Below are 26,212 nucleotides of genomic sequence, written 5' to 3'. Positions count from 1 at the left end.
TTAATTCATGACACTTTGATGTTTAAAAGTCTACAGTATAAAAGTATATGAAAGTATATTCAGATATAAATGTAATTTGAAAAATAAATGAATAATTATCGATTTTCAAATATTGCACCTGTCAAACATAGTCTATTTTGCCGTCAATACTTTTGACAGGTGCAATATGCCAGTGTGTCACCGGCCTAAGGTTTTCAAAAGGCATAACGCGAGAGTGAACATCACTACAACTAGGAAAAAAAACAATTGTAATTCAAACGCAGCTCCCGTCGGCATTTAAACAGACCTTTACTCTTAATTCTGATCGGTCCAACACTATAACGAAATCTGAACAGGTCTTAAAACTGAAACTGTTGACGCCGCACTTTACACTTTGGAAAAGTTATATATATATATATATATATATATTTTTTTTTTAAATATGAGAAGGCCTATAAGCTGGGATTGGTAATGCTGCACTGTAATCATAGTTATTTATTTATATTTTTCATTATATTTTGTTATATGATATTGGATTGAGACAGAGTATTTTATTTAGTGCAGAACTTTGCAGCAGTATTTTATTTCTTTTTTTTTTTTCTTTTTTTTATATATATTTTATTAAAAAGTATTTTTAACAAAAGTGTAAACAAATTGTTAAAAAAAAGTTTATAGTAACAAACAACCTGCAGTTTAATGTTTGCATTTCTTTCCCTTACTTTAACCGAAAATGAACCAAACCGTGAATTTAAAACCGAGGTACGTACCGAAACCGTGATTTTTGCATACCGTTACACCCCTAATATATATATATATAGTCAGTATAGTCTTATTGATATATTTTACTTTTGAAAGCATAATAATGCAGGAATGCAATGCTTCAAACAAACCAAAAGACTTGCGAACTCTACTGTCATGGAGCCAATAAACCAACCAACCATGGTCAAGACTGAATCTACAGACATCAGTGTTCATGGTTCTGGAATTCAGCTTGTGTTTCCCTTGTTTAGATTATCATACAACAAATCAAACCAAAGTCAACACTACGGAGCTTAATGAAAACATGGAAAATTTGAGCTTTGCTATAAATAATAAATATTTCATATTACAAGGACATAATGTTGATGCAAAGAAGCCACTAGTTTGCCCTCACTTTATAAGGACACTATTTAATTAACAACATCTAAGGATGCAATTTGCCATGTGCTGCTGGTTACACATACTTCTGTGATCTCATTTGATTTGAAATAGGGCCAATATTACAGACAGAATCTTTAATTTGTTTGTCAGAGGCAGGTATGTCACCCTGCATAAAAGCCATGAGATTACATTAACTCATATAAAAATAAATGCATGCTAGTCTAATAATCACATAGTCTGTGTCCGAGGCTTTTGCTTTAAAAACTAACTAAACAGACAGTGCTAGATAAACACTGAAGTCTATTCTTAGCGTCAATCCAGTGAAGGCCTGGAAATGCCGAAACAATTTTACACACAATTCATATGATGTTTAAATTTTTACATTTATAAATAATATTTAAGTTTACAATAACACTACACACACACACACACATATACATATATATATACACACACAGTCGTGGCCAAAAGTTTTGAGAATTACATAAACATTGGAAAAGTTGCTGCTTAAGTTTTTATAATAGCAATTTGCATATACTCCAGAATGTTATGAAGAGTGATCAGATGAATTGCATAGTCCTTCTTTGCCATGAAAATTAACTTAATTCCAATGCTTGAAATCATTGTTCTTCCATTGTTAACCATGGTGACCTGCAAAGAAACGCGTGCAGCCATCATTGCGTTGCATAAAAATGGCTTCACAGGCAAGGATATTGTGGCTACTAAGATTGCACCTAAATCAAAAATTTATAGGATCATCAAGAACTTCAAGGAAAGAGGTTAAATTCTTGTAAAGAAGGCTTCAGGGCGTCCAAGAAAGTCCAGCAAGTGCCAGGATCGTCTCCTAAAGAGGATTCAACAGCGGGATCGTAGTGCCACCAGTGCAGAAAGTGAGGCGAAGACTTTTGGAAGATGGCCTGGTGTCAAGAAGGGCAGCAAAGAAGCCACTTCTCTCCAAAAAAACATCAGGGACAGATTGATCTTCTGCAGAAAGTATATATATATATATATAAATAAACAGGAAATGTTTTCAAATCCTGTTGTGCATGCTTTCTCTGACAAAAGACTGGTTCAGGTGTAAATAGGTTAACTTGTGTTTGACTTATGCTTGAGTTCAGAAGCAACATCTGAAGGAAACAAACAAGATCAAACATGCATGATTCTTTTTAATCAGATATAATCAAGCATCAGGCTATTAATCAACTAACTGGAGTGGAAAAGTCAAATTCCTTTTTAGAGTTGCCATCGTTTCAAATAATGGAAACCTTCACAAGCCTAGTTTTTCTCTTTAGTGCAAAAGTTCATTCATTTTTCAAGTCATTCATCCATAGTACTGTAGATGGCTTAACAATTTCAATAAAAAGGTAAAAATGTAGTACAAATAAATTACGTATTGTTCAGGAAAGTCGACCATCCAACTAGTAGCAGTCTGTTTCAAGGACAAATGATAGATTATGAATACAGCCGATGTGATTTATGTTTAGGCTTATTGTACAAAAATGTATGATAATACATTTCTGCCCAACATTAGGATCTAACAAAATATATTTAGTTGGGCCCCTTTCTTGAGTCTCCAAATAACCCCTGGAAACTATTTAATTATATTGAAAATGAATCCCACAGCTCATCACTTTTATGAAGATGGAGAAGCCAAGGTTAGGACATCTTGGCATGTGTTTCCATTACTGCAGAGAGCTCTGCATCCATTAAGCCTGGGTATGTTCCATATCTCTCTTTTTAAAAGTGTTTGCAAAATGAGCAATTCAATACTGAGGGTCAATGCAAGCCATTAAGTATTTTGTTAATGCTACTACATCAATTAGCTACGTTCAACATTAATTAATGAAGGGCATTACATCTGTCTGCAAACATATATTTTGTCCTGTAATCTAGTTACATACAGAACAACAAATAGAATTATGTGCAGAGCAGTAGGTGCTACACACAACCACAACGCAGTGCAATGTTAGGCTAACTATCAATGTCAGATAACCAATAAATGTAATAAAATTGCCTAAAATTCTACATTTCGCCAAAATAAACAAAAACAAAACACCAAAAACTATTTTAAATGATACAAATGAGGTTTGGCACCCCAACAGTATAAATGATCGAAAATAGGTATTCATTTTGAAAAATTTTTTCGTTAATGTAGCAATTTTTATTAGTGACTAATTGTATTGTAATAAGTTAGTGACTAGTTAATAAATTTGAGTTTTTTTTTTATGTATTAAAGTGAATATTAAATATATTCTACATTTAAAACTAGGAAAATTTAGCATGTACACTTGTGATATGGTACTGATCAAATCATTGGTATGTTTTTATTCAAATTTATTATTATTATTTTTTTATAGAGGTTATGTACAGTTTTAATCTTCATCATCAGTGATCATGGCTCAAGCAACTCATTAAATGAGGAGGCATTATCTGATTTGCATATTTCATATCAAGAGCTAAAACCTAAAGAGCTAAAAATCAGAAAGCACAAATCATTTTTTATCATCTTGGTCTCAGTGAGGCAAAGCATCATTAATCATATGCATCATTAATCGTAAAGGAATCCAATGGTGGTCCTCTGAATCGTATTCGAATCGAATCGTGAGATACCCATAGATTCCCACCCCTATTTTTCATTTGCTATCAGTCTGTAACCCAAAATTTGCCAGAACTTTGTCTGAGGTGCATTACTGATTTTATCCTGCTTGCCTTAGTTATCAACAATTTTACTGGCTCCAGCAGAAAACAAAATATAATTTCATTTTAATCAATTTAAGTTATATTTATTATAGTTTTAAGTTCAGTTAATGATTATTTTATGCAAAATAAAAAAAAAATGTTTAATGGTTTTAGTTAACAATAATAACTGTGATGGTGGTTTCTTCAACCAACCTTTATACACATTATGGCAAACAACATCCTTGACACATGACAAAATCACTATAATCCTAAAACAGTTTTTCAAGAAACTAAAATGAGGAAATAAAATGTGCATAGGCATTTATTAATTTTGAAAGAATTACTGAACCGAGTTACTATCCAGAGTTACAAACACACTTACCCACAGCAGGTGCATCATACTCATCTCCCAGCAGGATCTCAGGGGCAGAATAAGCCAGCGAGCCACAGCTGGTGGTCAGCTTCTTTCCTGGCTGAAACTTATTACTGAAGCCAAAGTCGGTGAGCTTGACCAGGCCCTGTTTCTCAAAGAACACCACATTCTCTGGCTTCAGGTCACGGTGAACCACATGCAACCGGTGACAGTAAGAGATGGCGTGCACGATCTGGGCAAAATATTTCTTGGCCAGCTCTTCTTTCAGTCCCTCCTCATGCTTCATGATGTAATCAAACATGTCACCACCATCGCCGAGCTCCAAGATCAGGTAGAGCTTTGTCTGCGTGTCGATGACCTCGTAGAGCCGAACAATGTTGGGATGCTGGACCAGTTTCATACAACGGACCTCCTGGAACAGGTGACCAGTCGCGACCGTGTCGAGCTTAGTTTTGTCAATCACCTTCACTGCCACTTTTTCACCGGTGAAGACGTGACGCGCTAGTTTGACCACAGCGAAATGGCCACGGCCGAGCGTCTTGTCCAGGTCATATAGTCCAGCGATTTTTCCGTCATACCCGCGCTTGATTCCCGCCATGATTGCTGGTCCGCCAGTGGGATGGAGGGGGGAGTGGCCCCTGGAGGAGGGGTGTGGGTTAAACCGGAGGGAAAATCCAGCTCACTTCAGCACATTGGCTGGTAACAGCAATCCCATGATGGCAGGTTCCTGTTAATAAGAGATACACAAGTACAAAAATTATTCATAAGAACGCAAACAGTTGTAAATTGATAACAGGCACGATTTTCGCATAATAACGTTTGTAATCTTGCATGCTGACACCACACTGAAGACCTTAAAGCTCTGTTTGGCCCAATGGTTTGCCCAGTGCCATTACATTAACCAATTTTAGCCAATGGGCTACCAAAATAGCTGGAAGTTCAAACACTCTTTTTCCATCCGTAAATATAGGTGCATCTCAATTAGGGATGCACCGATACCGGTATCAGGCCGATACGGATACTGGTATTGGTCCGATACTAAGCTCCTGTATTTGTACTCGTTAAAATGCCCCGATACCAAACGCAGATACCACAAAGCATGTGTTAGGTGCCATATTCAGACAAAGAAACACAGACAACAGAACAACAGACAGCAGAAGTCCAAAAATACTTCATGACGAGGAAAAAAACATATATAAGTCACACTGGACTATAAGTCGCATTTATTTAGAACCAAGAACCAAGAGAAAACATTACCGTGTACAGCCGCGAGAAGGCGCTCTATGATTTCAGTGGTAGGCTTACAGGAGCACTGAACAGCATAGAGCGCCATCTCGTGGCTGTACACGGTAATGTTTTCTCTTGGTCCATTTCTCTTGGTTCATGTCAAATTAATTTTGATAAATAAGTCGCACCTGACTATAAGTCGCAGGACCAGCCAAACTATGAAAAAAAGTGTGACTTATAGTAAAGAAAATAAGGTAAGTAAAACAATGCACAAGTTACTTAACATTAGAGAGAGGGATCGCGTGAGAGAGAGAGCTAGCATGCTCGCACACTTCTGTTGTGTGATCTTTGATAAACTAAATCTAACTAAATCATATAAAAAAAAGACAATTTATAGGGGCATCCACTATAAACAATTTATTTTCAACCTTAGGCATACATGTAAAGTGAATCTAGCAGTCTGTGTGTAATGCGCTAGGCAGTACGTTACTACTGTCCCTCTCATTCTGCAACCGTACAATATATATAAAGTCTACTTGTGAAAAATATCGCAGGAAATTTATAACGAGTGGTTCCCTGCATTATTACAGCAAAGCGCGTCATTAAAGTACTAAGTCGCTGCAATGGAGCAGTTTGATGAACCATTGAGCAAAAAGAAACAAAGAAAGTAACAAAAACTTGTAAAATATATAGGGATGCATCGATCCGATACTCGGGATCGGTATCGGCTCCGATCCAGGCATTTTCTGCAGATCGTGTATCGGACAGACGAGACAGATACAAATCCAATATTGTGCACATACTATTCTGTGTTATTGTTGAGCCACATGGAAGGCACAAAAACATTATAAAGCACTAAAACGGTTTCAAGAACATATTTCAAGTGTTCTAAAGCTGTTCAATGGTTCAATGTGAGGTACAGATTAATATTGAAGTCATTAAATTCAAGTTCACATAAACTCTTCTCTCCGCTGCGGCTGTCTGTCATCCTCCATTCAGTGTTCAAACTGCGTTTGGTTACAGTCAAAACAATGAGACTCTCTTCAAGAGCACACAGTAACTGAGGTTTAAAACTGTTCAAAGAAAAGGCTCATTAAACTAATGCACAGATTTAATACAATACGTATCAATATCTCTTCCCTTTGTACAAGTGATGTCTGGTTCACGAACGAATCGTTTGATTTGAACGGTTCTTCTTAGTAAACCGTTTGAACCAGTTCACCAAATAGGACTGAATCGTTTGAACTGGTTCATTAATCCACAATTCATTTACTTTTTTAGCGTGGACAACACTCCCTCTGAGTCAAAATAAACCAATATCATGGAGTAATTAATTTACTTAAACAGTACACTAACTGAACTGTTGTAAAGAGAGAACTGAAGATGAACACGAGCCGAGCAGCTTCCTATGTGGACTCGGAGGGTTGTGCAGTCTGCACACTGTGACTCCGTGTTGTTTCAAGCTCATCATTCTGCTTTGGGATGCACATAAGTGCTCTGTGGTGGTCTATATTGGCGCCTTCAGTATTATAATATTTTCTGTTAAATCAAAGGTTATTAATAGTATTTCTTTTTCTGTTCTATCTATGATACATTGCTGCCTTTATTAACTGTGCTATAGTTTTTAAAGACATGTCTTTTAGATTTCTATATAAATGTATATACTTGTTTTTTCAAAAATGTATTTTACAACAATACAAAGAGCAATGTGTAACATTTTACCAGATTTTTTGCTGCTGAATTATGTACCAACCTAGTTTATAATAATAGTTGTGTAATTGTTTATGAATATTTTTTTTTCATTTGTTATTTTTCATTAAAATGAAGTTTTAAAAATTAAAAAAAACTGACCGCCACAAATAGATTTTCCAAAAGGTGCTGACTTCATTGAATAAACATGAGCACTGCACGTTTCAAAATCAAAAACCAGTGCAGGTGTTTTTATATCACTGTATTTCAGAAGGAAACTGACTGTATTTAGAAAATTTTCGATTTCATTTTCATTTCATCTTGCATGTAATGCTTCATGAGGAAGCATTTGTGAGCTATATTGGGGCGGGGGAGTGCCGCCAGGGATAGATTGTAAGGCTGTGGGAAACACAGAGTTCATTTATGTAAGTGCGGATAGCAAAATAAAGTAAACTATGACAAATTATACCCAAAAATTCAAACAGTGGACTATCAGTAAAACTGATACAAATTTGGGACCAAAAATTATTCAGACCAAGTCTGGGGAAAAAATTGACGTTCAGGTTTGCATGAACCTAGATGACAGCATGCCCAGACCACTACAGGCAGTCATCAAGGCTAAAGGTTGCCCAACTAAGTATTGATAGTTGTGTAAATACTGTCATACTAACAGCTGTCTGAATAATTTTTGGTTGATTGTAATCCATTACATACCTTTCTATCAAAGTTGCTTAACATTACCAATAGGCCTGTCACGATAGTCTGTAAATCAATTAATCGCACGAAAAAAAAAATGAGCTTGATCATTTTTTCGGCCGCAATAATTTATTTTTTCAATTTTTATTTTAAAAAATTTAGCATGTCATGATGTGGGGTTAGTCTGGAGCGCAGCCTGTGGACAGCTTGCAGCAGAAAACACCTTCTCCGATGGTACAGATGTCCCAGGAATAAAGAGATAACATCTCGCTAGAGTGGCCAGCTTTGGGAAGTGCCTTTCATTTGCTTGTGGATGTTTGCATCTCAAGTGATATTGCATTGTCCTTGCACTAATGTTACTGCTTTATTTTAATACCGCATAGCATGTTTTGCAAATAACTTCATTGCCCTTTCTGTCTAAATGGGCCTACTTTTGCTCGCTTCATTTGACTTGCTCAGCTAAATAGGTCTGTAGGCTTGTGGTTGCGTGTCAACGTGCACAGTGAGTTAACACATACGCGTGCGTGCGTGTGTGTGTGTGAAAAGCTGAGATGTTTTTAACTAGATGCGGTGCGGATGGGCCTGGGAAAAATGAGCGCATCTCTTCCATTATGAGTTTGCATACCGCATTTAAAATAACGAACTTGAGCGCCCAAAAGACACGATATGTAAACGGCCCCTTCATCGGTCAAAATGTTTACTTTCGGTTAATGGTTAACCGGTCAATATGAGCATCTCTAACTGGCATATATACATAATATAACATACAAAATTAATTAATTTTAAGCCACTCAAAGTCAACATGTTGGTATTTCTTGCTCGGAAATCCGCCATAAAATAAAATAAAAGTTTATTGATCTTTGAAAAAGGTGTACCTGCGTTATTATGCCATTTATCATTATATTAGTTGAAACTGGTGTTAGAACGAAAATATTATCGTTTATCGTGATAATTTATTGGACAATTTATCGTCCAGCAAAATTTGTTATTGTGACAGGCCTAATTGCCAAGATGATTTTGTTCTGACACAGTTTAACTATGAGTTCCTGTCATATTTTATTACCATCTTCTAAACGATAGAGAATAAACTGTGATAATGTGAAATGTTGAATGTGTCTGAATAAATTTTGGTTTGACTGTATCTATTTAATATATTAAGTCAACCAGCTAATATTATACATACTCTTTTGGTTTCTGTACCCAATATAAAAAAAAAAATTACAAATGCAATAAAAATATCTGTATAGATATTACTCTGTATCGGCAAGTACCAAAAATAAAAGTATCGGTATCGGACGAGTACTGGAAAAAGTGGTATCAATTCATCCCTAATCTCAATAAATTTGAATTTTAATGCACACAAACTGAAGTAGTTAAAGTCTTCTGGTTCTTTTAATAGTGATGATTTTGGCTCAAATTTAACAAAAACCCATCAATCTCAACAAATTGAAATACTTAAGACCAATTTAAAAAAAAAAAACATTTTTAGTGAATTGTTTGGCTTCTGGAAAGTATGTTCATTTACTGTATATGTACTCAATACTTGGTAAGGGCTCCTTTTGCTTTAATTACTGCCTCAATTCTAATTTGTTAAGATAGTGAATTAATGGGTTTTTATTAAATGTGAGCCAAAATCACCACAATTATAAACTACTTCAGTCTGTGTGCATTGAATTTAATACACAAGTTTCACAATTTGAGTTGAATTACTGAAGTAAATGAACTTTTTCCGTGACATTCTAATTTATTGAGATGCACCTGTATTGTGTTAAACATAGAATTGATCTATTTATTTATTAATGTTATTTAAAGCAACTGACAAATAAAAAGACAACTTTAAAATTTTATTTTTAGGCCTTCAAAGGTAGCTGCAAAAAGATGCTTCACTATTCTCATAGAGAATATACAAAAACAATAATATATATATATATATATATATATATATATATATATATATATATATATATATATATATAAATAAAAATAATAATTCAATGATACACAAATCAAATGTGTGTATTACCAAATAGTAGATTGCACTGTATATCAGAGTTTTCCCATCATGCCAAGCAGCCACAGAGTGCTTCCACTGCCACAAGCCTTCAACAAGGACCATCATAGATTTGCATTGATTTCCTCTCGTTAGTGAATAAATAAAAGCCACAAGTCTGCCAAGTAAGCTGGTGCTCCAGAGGAGAGGCTGCATCCTAAAAGGGCTGATTCAATTTTAGTGGCATTAACTTCAGGCCAGTGCTGGAGATGTCTGCCATGAGAGCTACATGATTTTTACATGTTCATACCATCCTATTTATACTCCATATCTCCAAAAATCATGTCAGATACCAGAAAAAGATGAAGTATAAAATGAATGAGATTACCTAAACGCTAAATTATTATAATACAGCATTGGATTTTAAATTTTATGGAAATTTGAGAGGTTCTTACATTCAAAATTGATGACAGCTGTTTAGAGTGCTTTTTAGCAAGTTTGATTTTATAGTTTGTTGCTGGTCCATTCTGAATTATATGAAATTCTGCATCCTATATATGACTTTTTTCCCCAAGTGTCAGATTTATAATTGCTTTAACTTAGGGTTGTGACGGTGATTAAATTTTCCCACCAATTAATCGACATGTGAAAACACTGGTAATACCGGTATTTCCAGGGGGTGGTGGGGGGGGGGGGGGGGGGGTCTTAAATATATATAAAACCAGTTCATCAGCAAATCAACTATACACCTAAACAAAATAAATAATTAAAAAATAAAAAAATGTATGTATGTATACATCGTGTCTCGTCGGGGCTTCCTCCTTGCCAACGGCCAGGGTTTTTTGGCCCGACGAAAACCTTGGGCCAAAGCGGGCCGCCTGGGGCTAGATGAGGGGTTATGAACAAAGGTGGGGTTTCTACACGTCTGGAGAGAGTCTGCGCTGCGGATCATTTCAGAAAGCTAACAGCTATAACACCAGCATTAAAGACATTTTTAAATAAGTTGAGCTCAAAACTTACTCTTAGTCAGCAGCGAGTGTTTGAAATAACTCGATCCGATGTGGATTATAATCACTAAACAAGGCACAAATATTTATAAGCGATGTAAAAGACTGTGCACACTAAACATTAACGTTACCATAGTAAACATGGTAAATGCAACCAGTTGGAGAAATCAGACGTCAACTTCTTATTCTCTATCACAATTGAGTATTTATTTAGTAACATTTTATTTGTCGTCTTGTCTGAGAGTTTAGCTCCACGTAGCATAGACTATCATCAAAATATAATAGCCTAATGATTTTTGTTCGGGAGCTTTTATAAAAATAGAGAGTCTGCGCTGTGGATCATTTCAGAAAGCTAACATCAGCAATAAACACTTTTTTTTTTTTTTATAAGCTGAGCTCAAAACTCACTTTCATTCAACAGGAGTCGTTGCAAAAACTTGATCTGATGTGAATTATAAATCACCTTACAAGGCAGAAATATTTATAAATGATTAGAGCTGAAACAACGAATCGATTTAATCGATTAAAATCGATTATTAAAATAGTTGTCAACTAATTTAGTCATCGATTCGTTGCTAAATAACTTTTATTTGCCATAAGCGGCTCATTTCGTGCATATTTCAAATCTGCGGTGACCAAAGTGTGATAGTAATGAGCCACCGGAGGTTTTACTCAGCCAGTACAGCAGGAGAAGTAGCGAATAGCCAATAGCTGGCCTCGTTTTTATGTCACGTGCTTCCCGAACAGCGTCTCTGCAGCATTCAGCGTGATGTGGGAGACTGGGAGTACTTTACTTTGAGCCTTTAAAAAAGAAGAGTAACCTGTAAACTCTGCAATACTGAACTGTTTAAGGGGACGTTCACATATCGCGTCTTTTGCGCGCTCAAGTTCGTTATTTCCAACACCGCACCGCATCAAGTTAAAAACATTTCAACTTTTCAGAATGCCGCAAGCGCATCGCGGGTCATGTGACAAGAACTAACCAATCAGCTTCATCCTTTCCCGTAACAACGTTAAAAGCTCAGTCAAGATGAAAGGAACAGCTGATCATAGTTGTATATGGATTTCCATTTTGAAATAAATTTAGTAGCAGAGCTACTGCAAGCGATTTTTTGAGCTGCAAATCCATTTAAATCCATTATAATCCATTTATTCTTTGCTGAAATTTCCGCGTCTTCAAGGAGAGAGCACGTCATGGTTGCTTAGCAAAGGCAGACGCCTCAGGGGCGCAACTGCACGAGCGCTTTGGAAAGAAGGAGAAAGCGGTGCGCCTAGCATTTTCCACGCGTTTTTAGGCGCGATATGTGAACGGCCCCTAAGACTTTCATTTGTGCAGATTCTCCAGTACAATGTTGTTTGCAAATGTTTAGTCGTAAAAGCTGATAACATTGCTTTTTAACAGTTAACATTTAAGGCTTACCAACATGTTATGTGATCAGTTTGTCGTTTACCAGTTCAAAATTCAGTCGTGCAGCCTAATTATGACTGAATGAGAGAGGTAAATGTTTAAAGATATTTGAAATGCACTTTTTTTCTAAGTATTCACTGCTCTTTTTCACAAAGCAGGTTTTTTGTGTGTGTCCAATTTTTTTTTCTGGACAACCTTCTGATGGAAGGTTCCTTCTATGTTCTGAAAGATTCCTTAATAAGCTTTGTTCGGGATTTTAAACTACTTTAGGAGCTCTAAGGACTGCCATGGTGAAAAAATTATTTGAAATCTCCTTGTGAAATTTGCTAGAGTATGGGTCAGTGTTCTGATTGCAGAAGAGTTCGACAAAGGATTACTAACACAATAAAACAACTCCAGGTATATTTTTGATGAGGATATGACAGTGCAAAATGGTTAAAATCTCTTAAAAATCTATGCTGAAGGATAAAGACCATTTATTAATAATTTACTTGGGGGAAAAAATGGGGAAAACTAAAATATAAGTACATAAACCGATTAATCGATTAATCGTAAAAATAATCGACAGATTAATCGATTATCAAAATAATCGTTAGTTGCAGCCCTATAAATGATGCAAAAGACTGTGCACACTAAACATTAACATTACCATAGAAAACATGGTAAATATGACCGCTTGAAGAAATCAGATGTCAGCTTCTTATTCTCTATCACAATCGTGTAATTATTTAGTAACTTATATTATCTGTCATAAGTCTCGTCTCGAGAGTTTAGCTCAACGTACCCTATCATAGAAATATAATAATGTTTTATGTTCGGGAGCTTTTATAAAAATAGAGATATTATCATTCATTCTAAATGTGACATACAGGCTACTGCTACAAATAAACAGAAACAGACTCAACTGAATAAGCAGGCTATTTTCATTAGCGTTAAAAATAAATAAATAAAATATAAATACCTTTATTTCTGTGTGATTAATTCCTGATTGAGTCCTGATAAATTAATTCATTATGATCAATGTATCACGTATTCTATAGTAAAACATTGATGCTTTGGAATTTAAATATTTAAAGCATGCAAACGGCCGCTTTTATCATGTTCGATTTGTGATCGTGCTAGTTCCAGTGACTTATTTCCTAGTTTTCTGATAACTTCTCTTTGTTGCTGAAATGATGGGGTTTCGTGACGTTGTTCTGAGAAGCGTGTAAAGGGCGTGTTTTAGTAACGCGCAGCGTACTTCAGTCCCTGACTGTGGAAACGCTGCGCTATTCTGGCCTCGGTGCTACTGGCCCGAGGCTATTAGCCCCGTCTGGCCCGTTTTAAGCCCTGGCTCGCACTGGCCCGACAGTGGAAATGCGGCTATTCATATGAGAAAATTGCAGGGCGAGTTATAACATTTTACACAAAATTAAAAGGAATGGTTCACCCAAAATTGAAAATTCCATCATTTACTCACCAGGGTGAGTAAGTTATGACAGAATTTTCATTTCTGGGTGAACTATACATTTAATTCCTAAAGTTAAGGGTTCATTCAGATCCCTAACCTAGCATGAGAAGCAGCAGCATGCTTGCCTTAGCAAAAACCATTAATTAGCCTGCAAGGTCCATTAATTTTCCATAGTGCTTTCAAAGTACACAAATAATAGCTTGGTTCATTTACAACGAACACTACAGGTCACTACACCAGCTTTTGTTCAGCCAAAAGAAATGTCATAAAGCAGAGCTTGTAGTGGTTTAAGAGGAGCAATCGTTCAAGGATTTATCATTGTTCAGCCCCTTGCACAAGTCATTATGTTGTCATCTCATAAACAGATGATTATTTCTAATATTAATACTAAAGCACACATTGGAGTGGTGATACTTTCTAAGGATAATATCAGTATGCATTTATACATTTTTGGATGTCTTCCAAACAAGGGGACCAAGATGGTCCAAACCCTGCTGTACATAAGCAAAGTGAGAGATTAACACAAACAGCTTTTCAGATTTCAGCTTACCTTTTGAGCAGCCTACAGCTAAGTCTATCATTTATATCTCAGAGCAATGCCTAACACTAGCCGGCCACCAATTACCACACACAATCCTAATTGATTCAAATGACCCCAGTGGCAGAGTCAACCCCTACCCTGAGTGTTTCATGCCAAAACACTGAAAATCTGAATACATTTACCACCCTTTCATGATTACACAACTCCACCTTTTCGGAAAATTCTTGATAAAGGATATCAGCCAACAATCTGCTAGCGAATTACTGTTCACTGCCAGGAATGTACTGCAACTGTTGTGTAATATTTCAGTCACTCTCATTACACAGGTAAGAAGATTAAAGTTAACTCTGTGAAGCCTGACACATGAAATAATGGTTAGGAAGGTATTTAGTGATTGACTGTTTGAACCTTTACACACCCACAATTAGGGGTGCAATGCATCATACAGGTGCTTCTCAATGAATTAGAATGTTGTGGGAAAAGTTCATTTATAAAGGATTTATTTACACATTCAAGCAATTTTAACTCGCATGCTGTTTTCTCTGCACTCAGCCGATGCCACACACACCCGAAGCATGCACACGCAGAGAGATAGAGATACCGCATGAACGGCGAATTGATTCCTCTTTCACATACACAGAACTTTATGTTAAAATACCTGTTTTGGCAAGTATTCTAGTAAACTCAATCGGTTATGTCTTAAGTGAACATAAACAGCTGAGAAAAAAAATGTATGCGTGTCAGTATTAGATCAGTGTATTCGGTCTTAAAGAGACAGCAGTTGGGCTGGGATAAACGATTATTTTTTAAACGATTAATCTAGCGATTATTTTTCCGATGCATCGATTAATCTAACGATTAATTTTTCAGACCGATTCGATTTCGATTATTTCCCCATTAATTGACTACTAACAATTTATACATGTTGATTTACATATCTGAATGAAAAAAAAACATGAATTCCTTAACATTGCAATATATGTTTATTGCTCTTAAAATTACAAAATAAAAGACTGACTAAGAATGCATTACTTTGCACTTTGTATAGAGATAGCATTCAATAAAACATTGAAGCCTTGAAAACACATAGCTTACTGAAACAAGCTTACTGAACACATAGGGCCTAGCTTACTGAAAAAAAGTTCTTCTTTCAGATGAAAATAACAACAACTTGATGTCTAGCATTCAATAAAAAAGTTCACCCAAAATACTTGTTTAGAGCAATTGAAAGAATACAGTAACCAATGTAAATTTTAGGGCTTTAAGCTAATACAGAGAGTGCTTTTCCAAAAAATAAAAATTAACAGTGGGAGCCAGCAGCCTGTCATGTAGAAAAAAAAAATCTCCGAATGCTCCACGTGAAACTTTGGCGTTCCGCCCTTCTTCTATCGTGTCTAATGATTTTGGTTAATATGCACAAGGGAGAGAGAGAGAGAGAGAGAGAGCAAGACAGCGCTCGTGTAGTTTGAAGACTGTGAGTGCGCGAGCGCGCGTGAAACTTGGGTGTTTCGCCCTTTTTCTATCTTGTTTAATGATTTTGATTAATATGCACAAGGGAGAGAGAGAGCAAGAAGCGCTCGTGTTGTTTGAAGACTGTGAGTTTGTGCGCACAGCCGTGGCTCTCTCTCGTACGCGCCCTGTCAGGCGCAGCACAGTCATTCTAATATACATCACTCACCGATCAAATAAGGCTTTGACAGCCGCCAAAAAAAAAAGATCAATGCAGAAAAACCCCTGGATTGGTTATATAACGTTGGACAGAATGTTGATCCGGCCATCGCGTATATACAGCGCAAATATACATATATACAGCAAGTATATACAGCAAATACATTAAGCCACAAAACCTCAAAAATTCTCACAACACAACGAAATTCTCACAACACAACGAAATTAAGCCACAACACAAATAAATTAAGCCACAACACAACGAAATTAAGCCACAACACAACGGAAGTGCTCCCGACCACTAGGGGGCAGTGTTGAAAGTTAAACACCGATATTTCATCGAGACGTATGTGTAACTTAATATGTGTAATCAATTTTTAAATGAAAAACTTGTTTTTATTAAATGTTTTGATATCCTGATAATCTTAATGTATCGATTCATGAATCGAGCAAAAAATAAATTGATAATATTTTTAATTTGGACCGTTTAGCTCTGCTTTTGTACACAATGTTTTTCCTCAGGGGGCTTATTTAAATCCGGTGCTGTGCGGGAATCCATTTCTCTTTCCGTAGAGCTTTCAAATTGACAAGAGGAGAAGATTTTTCATCTTACAAGAACTTCCCCTGATGACTGTAAATGAATTTCATCGCTCGGAGAAGGGCATTAAACGTTTCAAGTTAACGTTACATCAACAACTTTAGGGTGAGTATTGTTCTATCGTCTTCTAGCAAATCTAGCTAATAAGGCTGGATAACGCTGCTGCACTGACTTGATCAGCTCAAAAATAGCAGGGCTAAGTTAGAGTTTAGCTTTAAACTCCGTCCACCTCATCTTTTTATAACTCGTAAGAGATAGTAGAAATAACAGCAGGAATCCCGGTAATCCACGTTGATAGGTGTTTGGTGTGATAGGAACTTCTTCACTTGATATAAAGTATTTTAAATACTGTTGCCATTTTTAGATTGCCATGTATCGTAATAAATCTTAAAGGACCGTTCACACCAAACTATAAAGAAAACGATTAAGATATTTAGTTTTAAAAATCGTTCTCACTATTTAAAAAAAAGAGTCCACACCACAGCTATAATGATAAAGACGTAGAGAAACAATATCATTGGAATCACTTTAAGAACTATTTTTTTTTTCCGGCTGATGAACGATTAAAAACATTGACAGCCAATCAGAATCCTGCTATAACGAGCTCGAGAATGTAAAGCAGCGGACGAGCTTGTGCGCGCTTAGAATAAACAGATTAACGTTATATCATTCGCTGCTGTGGACTCTATCGTTATCTTAATAGTTATCATTCATTGTGTGAACGGGGCTTTAGTCTGACAGTTATTGTTATATTTTCAAATTGTATTATCTGTAAACTGAAGCTTGAATCAATTGTTCACATTTTTATAGCAGTTTTCCAGGGATCCCCAACACAAGCATGATAAAGCTATTCAGTAAAAAGCAAAAAAGATCAGAAATGGTTGAGAGAGATAGGGACATCCTTTGAAATATTATTGTTCTCTTTACAGTCTATTGGCATGTTTTTAAGATTATATAAAATATTAATTATTTGTCATAATTTATTTTAAATAGAGTAATTTACAATTTAATAATTTAAAATGCAACTGAAAGTAATTCAAAATGTATCTGAAATCAATTAAATATGTAAACCAATGTTATTATCTTCACAGATTGTTTTAACGGACTCCCATCCATACTGTTGCAGCACTGTAGCAGACAGCACACTATTCAGAACTGAGAATCAGTGCAGTTCCTCTTGTACAGAGCTGCACTGAAGGGAGCAGAGCTGGCACAAACCTAGAACAATGGTAAGTAAGAGAATTATCAAATTCTTTAATGTATGACATAATTAATAAACTTTGATTAATAATTTTAACACGCCCCATTGGTATGCCTAAAGAGTCAAGCCAGGTCCTGTTTTCAAGAGAGGAAACTCGCTGAGTGTTTAAGGTAGGAGTAAATTGTCTAATATTGATATTGATCATCTTTTCATATCTTGCTTTTATTCATAATGTATAACATGCCTATTTGATTAGCCCTAACAGAAAAAAGACAAAAACACAATCATAATGATTATGGCTCTATTCATTATGCATGCAACTTCTAATGATGGTGGAAATTTTTTATTTTTCTTAATGGTCAATGTACAGTATACCTTTGTTTTTCATCTCAGGAGAATGTTTACAGTGATGTCACCAGTGATCTGCCTCACCTATCAGTCCTCCAAGTGGCAGAAGTGTTATAAATATAGTAGTGTTACAAAAATATAGTAACACACCATTACACCGTCATAGTTATTAGTATTTGTATTTTACATAACGATTAAAACTGTATCAAAGTTTCAAAATTTAAGTGTGGATATTTACATGTTTACATTACACTGGTGAGCAAGAAAACATATTAAAGTTACATATATTTGCACTTACATAATATTTAATTTACATTTTATATTGTAGTCTGTACAAATAAAACCAAATGAATCCATCCCAAGTTTTTTGTGTAAGGCCAGATCTCTTTGTGGAAGATCGACTGAAAGGTGGACCATGAAGAGGGGGAACTCATCGAAAGGGCTGCAGAGACTGACACTGTCAAAATAAATGTTAAATAATTATGATACATGCATGTAACGTGTGCATCAAAAAGTGAAAATAAATATAACATTTTCTTTCTCTGTCACAAACAATACAATATCAATATTTACCATTGCATTGCTTGTTATTCCAACTTCTCTCCTCGCTTTAGCTGTCCTTGCTCTGGTCACACGAACCATGTGGAATGCAGGTTCAATAACTCTCCAAAAGGCCATTACATGGATCTACTTCTCAAATCTAGATTGGATGAGACATGTTTTCAGAAAATACACACCAAACAATGTAAAAAGTTTGTTTGCCTACACTGAACCTGAAGGATACTTAAAATGTATAATGTATTGACATACAAGTGGAAAAAAGATAGGTCTGTAAAAAGATTTTAGCTGGGGTTTTAGCTTATTCTCCCTCGTGTCATTCTAAACTGTTCTGAATTTATTCTGTGTTTCTATCTAGATAGCTGACTGACGGTAACATTATTTACAACATTTCTGTATGCCAATGAACAAAACAAGCCATGTGGGTTTACAGCGACATAATGTTGAGTATATGATGACAGCTTAATTTTTGGGTTAATCATCTATTAACACGTATTGCCTTGATCCACGGAAGAGGTTTTTTAAACAAACAGGCAACCACAACGACAAAAAATAAATAATGACAATTAAAAAATTCACAATAGGCCTACATTGTGCTCGTTAATATAGTAATAAAGGTTTAGATCTTACCTAGTGTAGATTCGCATGCTGTTGTCATTCTTGAAGAGGCGCCTGCAGACTGAAGTATCAGAAGTGATGTTGAAATACTTAAATCTTACATTACTAATTTGAATCCACTTATTTCGAGTTTCTACATCCAGGGGAGAAGTGTGAAAAACCTTTGAGGAGCCTCACAAAACGGGTCACAGCAATAGCTGTGTAAACCACCCTCACAGATGTTTATGGAACTCATTAAATAATTATATTGCTGTGGTATACTTAATTTGTTGTATTATAGCAAAATGTATAAATATGATTTAATATTCATCGTTTATGGATAAAAGTTTGCAGCTGGTAATGCACTCACACTACGGCAGAATAAAGACAGGAACCTTTTCTTCGCACTGAGATTTCACAGGAAATACGTAGTCTATTGCCCGTTTCTGCAGACCAACTGCCCCCTAGTGGTTGGGAGCATTTCCGTTGTGTTGTGGCTTAATGTATTTGTGTTGTGAGAATTTCGTTGTGCTGTGAGAATTTCGTTGTGTTGTGGCTTAATTTCGTTGTGTTGTGAGAATTTCGTTGTGTTGTGGGTTAATGTCTTTGTGTTGTGGCTTAATGCCGTTGTGTTGTGAGCTTATGTTTGCTTTTTTAATGTCGTTGTGTTGTGCACCACTGGGCCACCGTATATATCGGCTGATTATTAATGCGCATCTATGAGATGTGCATTAAACATCGGTCGATATATATCGTGCACCCCTAATATTTACTTAAAAATTAATGTCACCATGTTTTGTACATTACACTTGCGCCTGTGTCTTTTGCATCTTCTTGTACATAACATAGTATTGTCATGAGGTGCTAGTTCAATTTTTTTTAAAGTTTCATCTGCAGATATTGTCTTGTTTAGGGACCTATGCCTTTGTGCATATGGACATCTGACTGCTGAGTAGTTTACAGAGAAAAGAAGGTCAGGGTAAAATCTGTAGATGAAAAAATCTATATTCAAGTAATTTGTGCATTTTTCTTTTTTTATGCTTGTTACTTTGTACTTTTTGTTAGAAAATGTTTATTTACTATGTTTTCAGGTTTTTTTAAGGTATCTAGTATTTTGATACTTAATTTCCATGATCTAAATATTCTTTAAAATTTAAAGTTTGTTGTCATTTGGAAGTGTGTAGGCCTTCCTGCATTATTATGCTTACATTATGATTATATATTTAATGGCATAAAATGGTCTTTAAAATGACTATTATCGCTTATGGCAATTATTTCTGGGGCAATATATTGCACAACAAAAAGTTGTTATCGTGACAGGCCTAGCTATGTTTCCATCCACCTATTTTTAATGCACATTTTGGATAATCGCATTAAAAAGATAACGGATGGAAACACCAAGATGCGCATACATTTTAAGAATGTGCATAAATAAACTTGTGCGTAGGGATGCACCGATCATGATTTTTCATGGCAGATTCCGATTCCGTTTTTTTACAAAGAAACTGATACCGATTTCTGATTTTTTTTTTTTTTATCTTAAAAGCAACAAACAAGAAAGAAGGAAAGTGTATCGAAAAATTATTTATCTTTCGGTGCCAAATTTCGGTTCCAAAAGCCAAACGGACGTTTTTTTTTGTCAAGCGGCTGTGTCTGTGTGAGCTTGTAGCATACATGCATGTAAGGACCTAAATTCGCCGTGATTGGCTGTCCACCATCACGTGACTTGACGGGGAGGATTTCTGAAGATACTCGCAGTCACACAAAACAAATGTAGTTGTTTTTTCTCAAAACGTTTCCATTTTACAATGCCAAAGAGGTCTAAAGTGTGGCTACACTTTATAAAAGGGGATGCCGAGTCAGCAAAGTGCAACATATGCGATAAGAGTATTGCAACCAAAGCCAATACCACCAATTTAATGAAGCATTTGTTTGGATGAGTGTTTTGCCCTCCCTCCCTGTTTAGTTTGGACTACTCCATTGCGTATCTTGAAAAACGCCCCCTTTCACGTCGTCTAAAAAACAGAGAGAGAGAGAGAGACAAATTTATCCGCTACAGCGAATTTCTCTAAGCAGCAGGCCACTGTATACGTTCACTTAAAACATAGCCGACTGTTTATGAGAATACTTGCAGAGACAATTATTTTGATATAATTGTGTGTGTATGTGTTCATTCAGAAGTTACGATACGCGAAAGATGAATTCATTCTCTGTACACGCATTGTCTGAAATGCGGCTCGTATCGTGTACTTTGAATGAGTGAGCGCAAGCTCCGAACGTGCACGAATTGTTTAAAACGCTTGAATCAAGCAATATTTAGAAACAAGTGCAAACGATCAGCTACGATCCGTTTCACCCCTTCAAGCGTTATGAAGTTATGAGTTATTGAGTTATGAAGTGGTGCGCTGCTGTGGGCCAGAATGTCCAGGGCAACTTTTTGGTCCCAGTCCGCCCCTGAATGGCGCACCCCTATCCAAAAAGCACAACCAGTTGTATTAATAATGTTATCCTGAGTGTGAAGTGTTACCAGAATTTGTTTTAATTAAGGTGAAAAATAAAAGCTTTGTGTTTAATGTATTTGTGTTGCTGTTGAAATGGATTTTAAAACATATGGTATCGAAAAAAATATCGTTAGGAACTGGTATCGAAACTGAGGTATCGAAATTGGCACCGGATCGAAAGATTTGAACAATACCCAGCCCTAATTAACTGTAACCATGTGAAATTAAAGGCAATAACTGCATAGTTCTACAGTCAAAACAACACAATCAACACACATTCAATAAGATGTTTCTTAATCAGAATTCAGTATTTTAGTTTTTAAATTTGGTTTTAAATAAAAAAAAAGGTATTTATTTACCGGTGTCTTTATTTACAGACTAAATAAAAGTATGTTATATAAATAGATTATTCCAAAATGTTAAAATCAAATATTGTTGGTGCGAATAAAACAAAGATGCAAAGTCTTTTCATTCATCCAATTAAAAAAAAAATATGGGTAATGATTCACATCTATATTTTTTTAACTTGAGCCAATGAAAAATAAAAAACTATTGTCTCAAGTTAAAAAATATAGATGTGAATCATTACCCTAAAATGTGTTAATTGGATGAATGAAACACTTTTGTTCACTGTGTTACAGGAGGTGATTTTTAAATCAAATTAAGTCGATGTAATTTTAAGGTAAAATAAAAATAATCATCCTATACAGAACTGACGTTTACTTCTGGCTTTTCAAACGTGTATGCAAGTTCTGCTTTACAAAAAAAAAAACAGTTGTCACAGTTTAGTCCGTTTCGATTCTCATCCAACACGTAAGAAGTTGATCTGAACATCTCTTCACGGTCTACTCGTGTTCAGGGCGCGGACAGGCTCGCGCAGCTTTAGTGTGCACAGAAAAGGGACTCTTATTTGTGCACCAGTACACCAACGTCTGATCTGTGCCTCAGACATGAAGCTCTGCACTTCCACTGCTGATCGGCTGCCCGTGTCCTGCACACAGATTTCGAAATACTTCCACACAAATTCTAAGCGATTACAATGAAGTCTGTGCACACATGCACACTTTCTGGAAAAATCGGCCGAAAAAAGACCAAAAACTGGCCGATTGCCGATCGCGTATTTTAAGCAAAAACCGTCCGGTTCCGATTTATGGCCGGTCAACTGTTGCATCCCTACTTGTGCGCACAACTGAGTAGGATACATTTTTTATCCGATAAGAAAAAAATGCGCAATAAACTATGATGGAAACACATTTACCTTATAAATTCTGAATATGAATGAATTAATGAATAAATTCATTGAGCAAAGTTAAGTGACTTTGAGCTATGAGATGGGATAATTTGACTAACCAACAGACCGATCTCGTTCACAGCATCTTTATGTTGTTTTGGTCATTCTGAAATGCCTGAGGAAAGTCTGTCATCAAAGTATTTCTGTATATTTACCGTCTTAGATGACTGCATTCCCAAACAGCTGACACCCACCTCTAAAAGCAATGACTGCATTTATTGTGTTACATCTGCTCTCTGAAGTGCAAGTAATTAATTACATATGAAATTTATTATATTCAGTGGCTTCTCCTAGTTTTCTTAGATATTTTGTGCTAGTTTATCAGGAAGTGACGATCTTGTTCTCTTTGACTAGTTGGATGAAAACGGTGCTATATTCGCTAATGTTTTATGCGATATTCCAGTTCTGCGTATGGGCTGCAAAATGAATCGAAATTAAATTGCAGAGGTAATAAATCATGATTAGGCAGAAGCTGCAATTTTCATGCGTATCTTTCAGTGAAGCACAATTCTGTGATCAGCAGTAAAACTCCATCCAAAGGCCAAAGGGCGCTCTCACACTGAAAATCTAAATATCCCCCGAAGAAGAAATCCAGGAAATGTCTATAGCTGCAGCTGAATAAACGGAAGATTTATCTGCTTTTATTGATTTAACATGACTAATAAACAAACGACTATGGCAATATATGGTTTATCGGAGTTCTAATTATTATAATTTTCATCATAATGAAGTATATCTATAATGAAATGCTAATCGCCATGATCACTGCTTAGAATACAATGAAGTTTTGTGTGACTTAATTATTCTGTGTAAGAAGCCACATCATCTCACAGAATGATTTATTTTAAACACCCGACTGACAATATGACAATAGTTATTAAATGTGGTATTTTCACATGCTCTCAGATGAAGCAGCATTTACTACACAGAGCCGTAGTTCACTGAGAAAATACGCAAATAGCTGTCATTAATGCGGACGATTACATTGATTTCATAATCCTATGATTATATTGTCTGCGATTATGAACTTGATTTTGTATATCTTGTCAGAAAACTATGGCTCTGTGTGGTAAATGCTGCTTCACCTGAAAGCAGGTGATGGAGATTTACCACTAATCACGGAACCGGCTTTACTGACAAAAAGTGGATGACAATCGCAATTAATCGCATTTGATTAATCGTGCTGCCCTAGTTCTGTGCATAAGTTAAATTTTGCATTTTTGGATGGAAACATAGCTAATGAGATCTTTACAGCAGACAACTTTAAAAAAATGCATCTAAATATGATGTCATTCTATATCTCCCAAAAATATCTTAGAAAGATGATACTTAAATGCGTATGTCCAAAGCGCTGTACTTTTAATTGTGAGGAGCAAAACACAATACATTACAATGATCATTGAGAGATCTCAATAATCTGTTGTATCACATTTCATTCTCTTTTCTAAAATTAAGATTTTTCTAAATAATCAATCAAACCTAAGTTGTTTCAGTCAAGTAAATGTTCATCTTTATATATTACTAACATTATAAACATTCTTGTTTACTTCATAAAAAATAAAAAGCAAAAAGATGCAACCTGAAGATGGACATTTTTAGAATTATATTAAAAGGCCTTTTACTTTCGAAAAACGTTATCAATCAAGAGGAAAGAAAGGCATGTACAACAGGTTTTTCAGCAAAGTTGTGATCATGTTGATAATTTAGAGGCCTCACATGTGTCATATATGATACAGTCAGCTTTGTAGAGTAAAGCACTGAAGTTGTTCTCTGTTTTACATCAATAGATAAAAGGGATGGTTATGTGTCTTGCATATTAACATCACATTCTTTCTTATCACAAATTAAGACAGCCCTGACAAATCAACATGATCAGTTGACCAGCAGTTACATGCCTGGTTTTACCTTTCATGGTGTGTAACACGATTACAGTACACTAAGCTGAAGGAACATGTTCCACACCTTACACATACCAGCGTGACATGAGATATATTGATCAGGCTACAACACTATCTTCTGATCTTCTGAACTCTTACTTGCTTCTGCAATTGAGCATGAAAAGGACTGATGAGGAATTAAACCTCTAAGTCATGTCTTTAAGGCTCCCAAGAAACCATCAGGCTTTTGAAATTCAGCTAATTAAAGCCTTTTATTATTCATCATGCTGTTTGACAAAAGGAAACCTACAAACGCAAACAATCAGCAACAGATCAGTAATGTGATCACAGCCTTTAATACTGAGAGCTTCAAACTACAGCTACCAAGATTGACAAGCTCATCAGAAGCATGCAAAACCACATCCAGCTTCTTAATGTGATGCAAGTAACCAATCATTCTATAAACCAGAGTAGTTCAAGCCCACCATCGTGAAGCATTGTCCTAGCATCAATGCTAACATAACCACTTGTACAAAGAGAGAAAAGCATCCATGTCTTGTGATGATCGTGGACACATCATGTGAAAGCAGACCAGATATTCCCATGCATGTCAGGCCTGACCTGGCCCATACGCTCCTCATGAGCTCCATACATCCCATACAGAGAAAGAGGACATAAATAATAGCTAACTGGCTGCAGACCATGATGATCAGATCCACTGGAACAAGGCCAACCCAGCATCATGTGTCCCAACAGAGCATGCATACAGCTGTCAAATCACATTTAAAATAACTGGATGCTGATTAACGCACGTTTATTGTGTCTTAACCAGATGCTAACCGGCTAACCATGTTAGCATTCTAAGGCACTATCACACAAAGCGTTGACTTACCGCTCGCTTCGGCGAACATTAAAAACACTTGATACTCCTAAATGTACCGGCTGTAGTTCCGAGGACGGCTGAGTGTGAGCCCACCCCTGCGCGTGTGTGTGTGTGTGAGAGAGAGAGAGGTTAGTACTGATCAGTCTGTGTAAACGCTGCTGGTGGAAGTGCGACTCTCAGCGCTCTCCGCCCTGAAACAGTAAACTGCTCGGAAACCTTAGAGGAGTCACATTGTGACGGATTGCACTAGAATATACCACCAGCAGGGGTGCTATGTGGCCGTAAACTTAGCGCTTTAGTTGACAGTTTTGAAATTCCTTCATCGGGAGGAATTTCACCCCCCCCCCACCCCCCCCCCCAAGTGATAGTTAAACAGCTGGGGGACTCACAAAGTGTGAAGAGGTAACCATAGCAACGTGGAGCACTTTCCATCGCGGGACGAACTTCAACAGTTTGAGTCTGAATAATACGCCTACAAAAAATAACATGCAAAATAAATTTCTGAGGAATC

At 36.1% G+C, this 26,212-nt stretch overlaps 1 protein-coding gene across 1 annotated transcript in view; it reads right to left on the bottom strand.

Moving 5' to 3' along the window:
* LOC132102776 (SNF-related serine/threonine-protein kinase-like) overlaps window positions 1-25,902 on the bottom strand; it is a 61,966-nt gene extending 36,064 nt beyond the window's left edge. Inside the window, exons 1-2 of the mRNA XM_059507411.1 lie at window positions 25,711-25,902; window positions 4,181-4,898 (exon numbers count right to left, since the gene is read on the bottom strand). Coding sequence (XP_059363394.1) covers window positions 4,181-4,769 — 589 coding nt within the window. The 5' untranslated portion in view covers window positions 4,770-4,898; window positions 25,711-25,902. The remainder of the gene's footprint in view (window positions 1-4,180; window positions 4,899-25,710) is intronic.
* Window positions 25,903-26,212: the final 310 nt, after the last annotated feature.

Source organism: Carassius carassius, chromosome 24 (genome assembly GCF_963082965.1).
Source record: "Carassius carassius chromosome 24, fCarCar2.1, whole genome shotgun sequence".
NCBI classification, from domain to species: Eukaryota; Metazoa; Chordata; class Actinopteri; order Cypriniformes; family Cyprinidae; genus Carassius; species Carassius carassius.
Note: the sequence above shows the minus strand (reverse complement) of the source record. Positions and strands in the feature narration are given on the sequence as shown.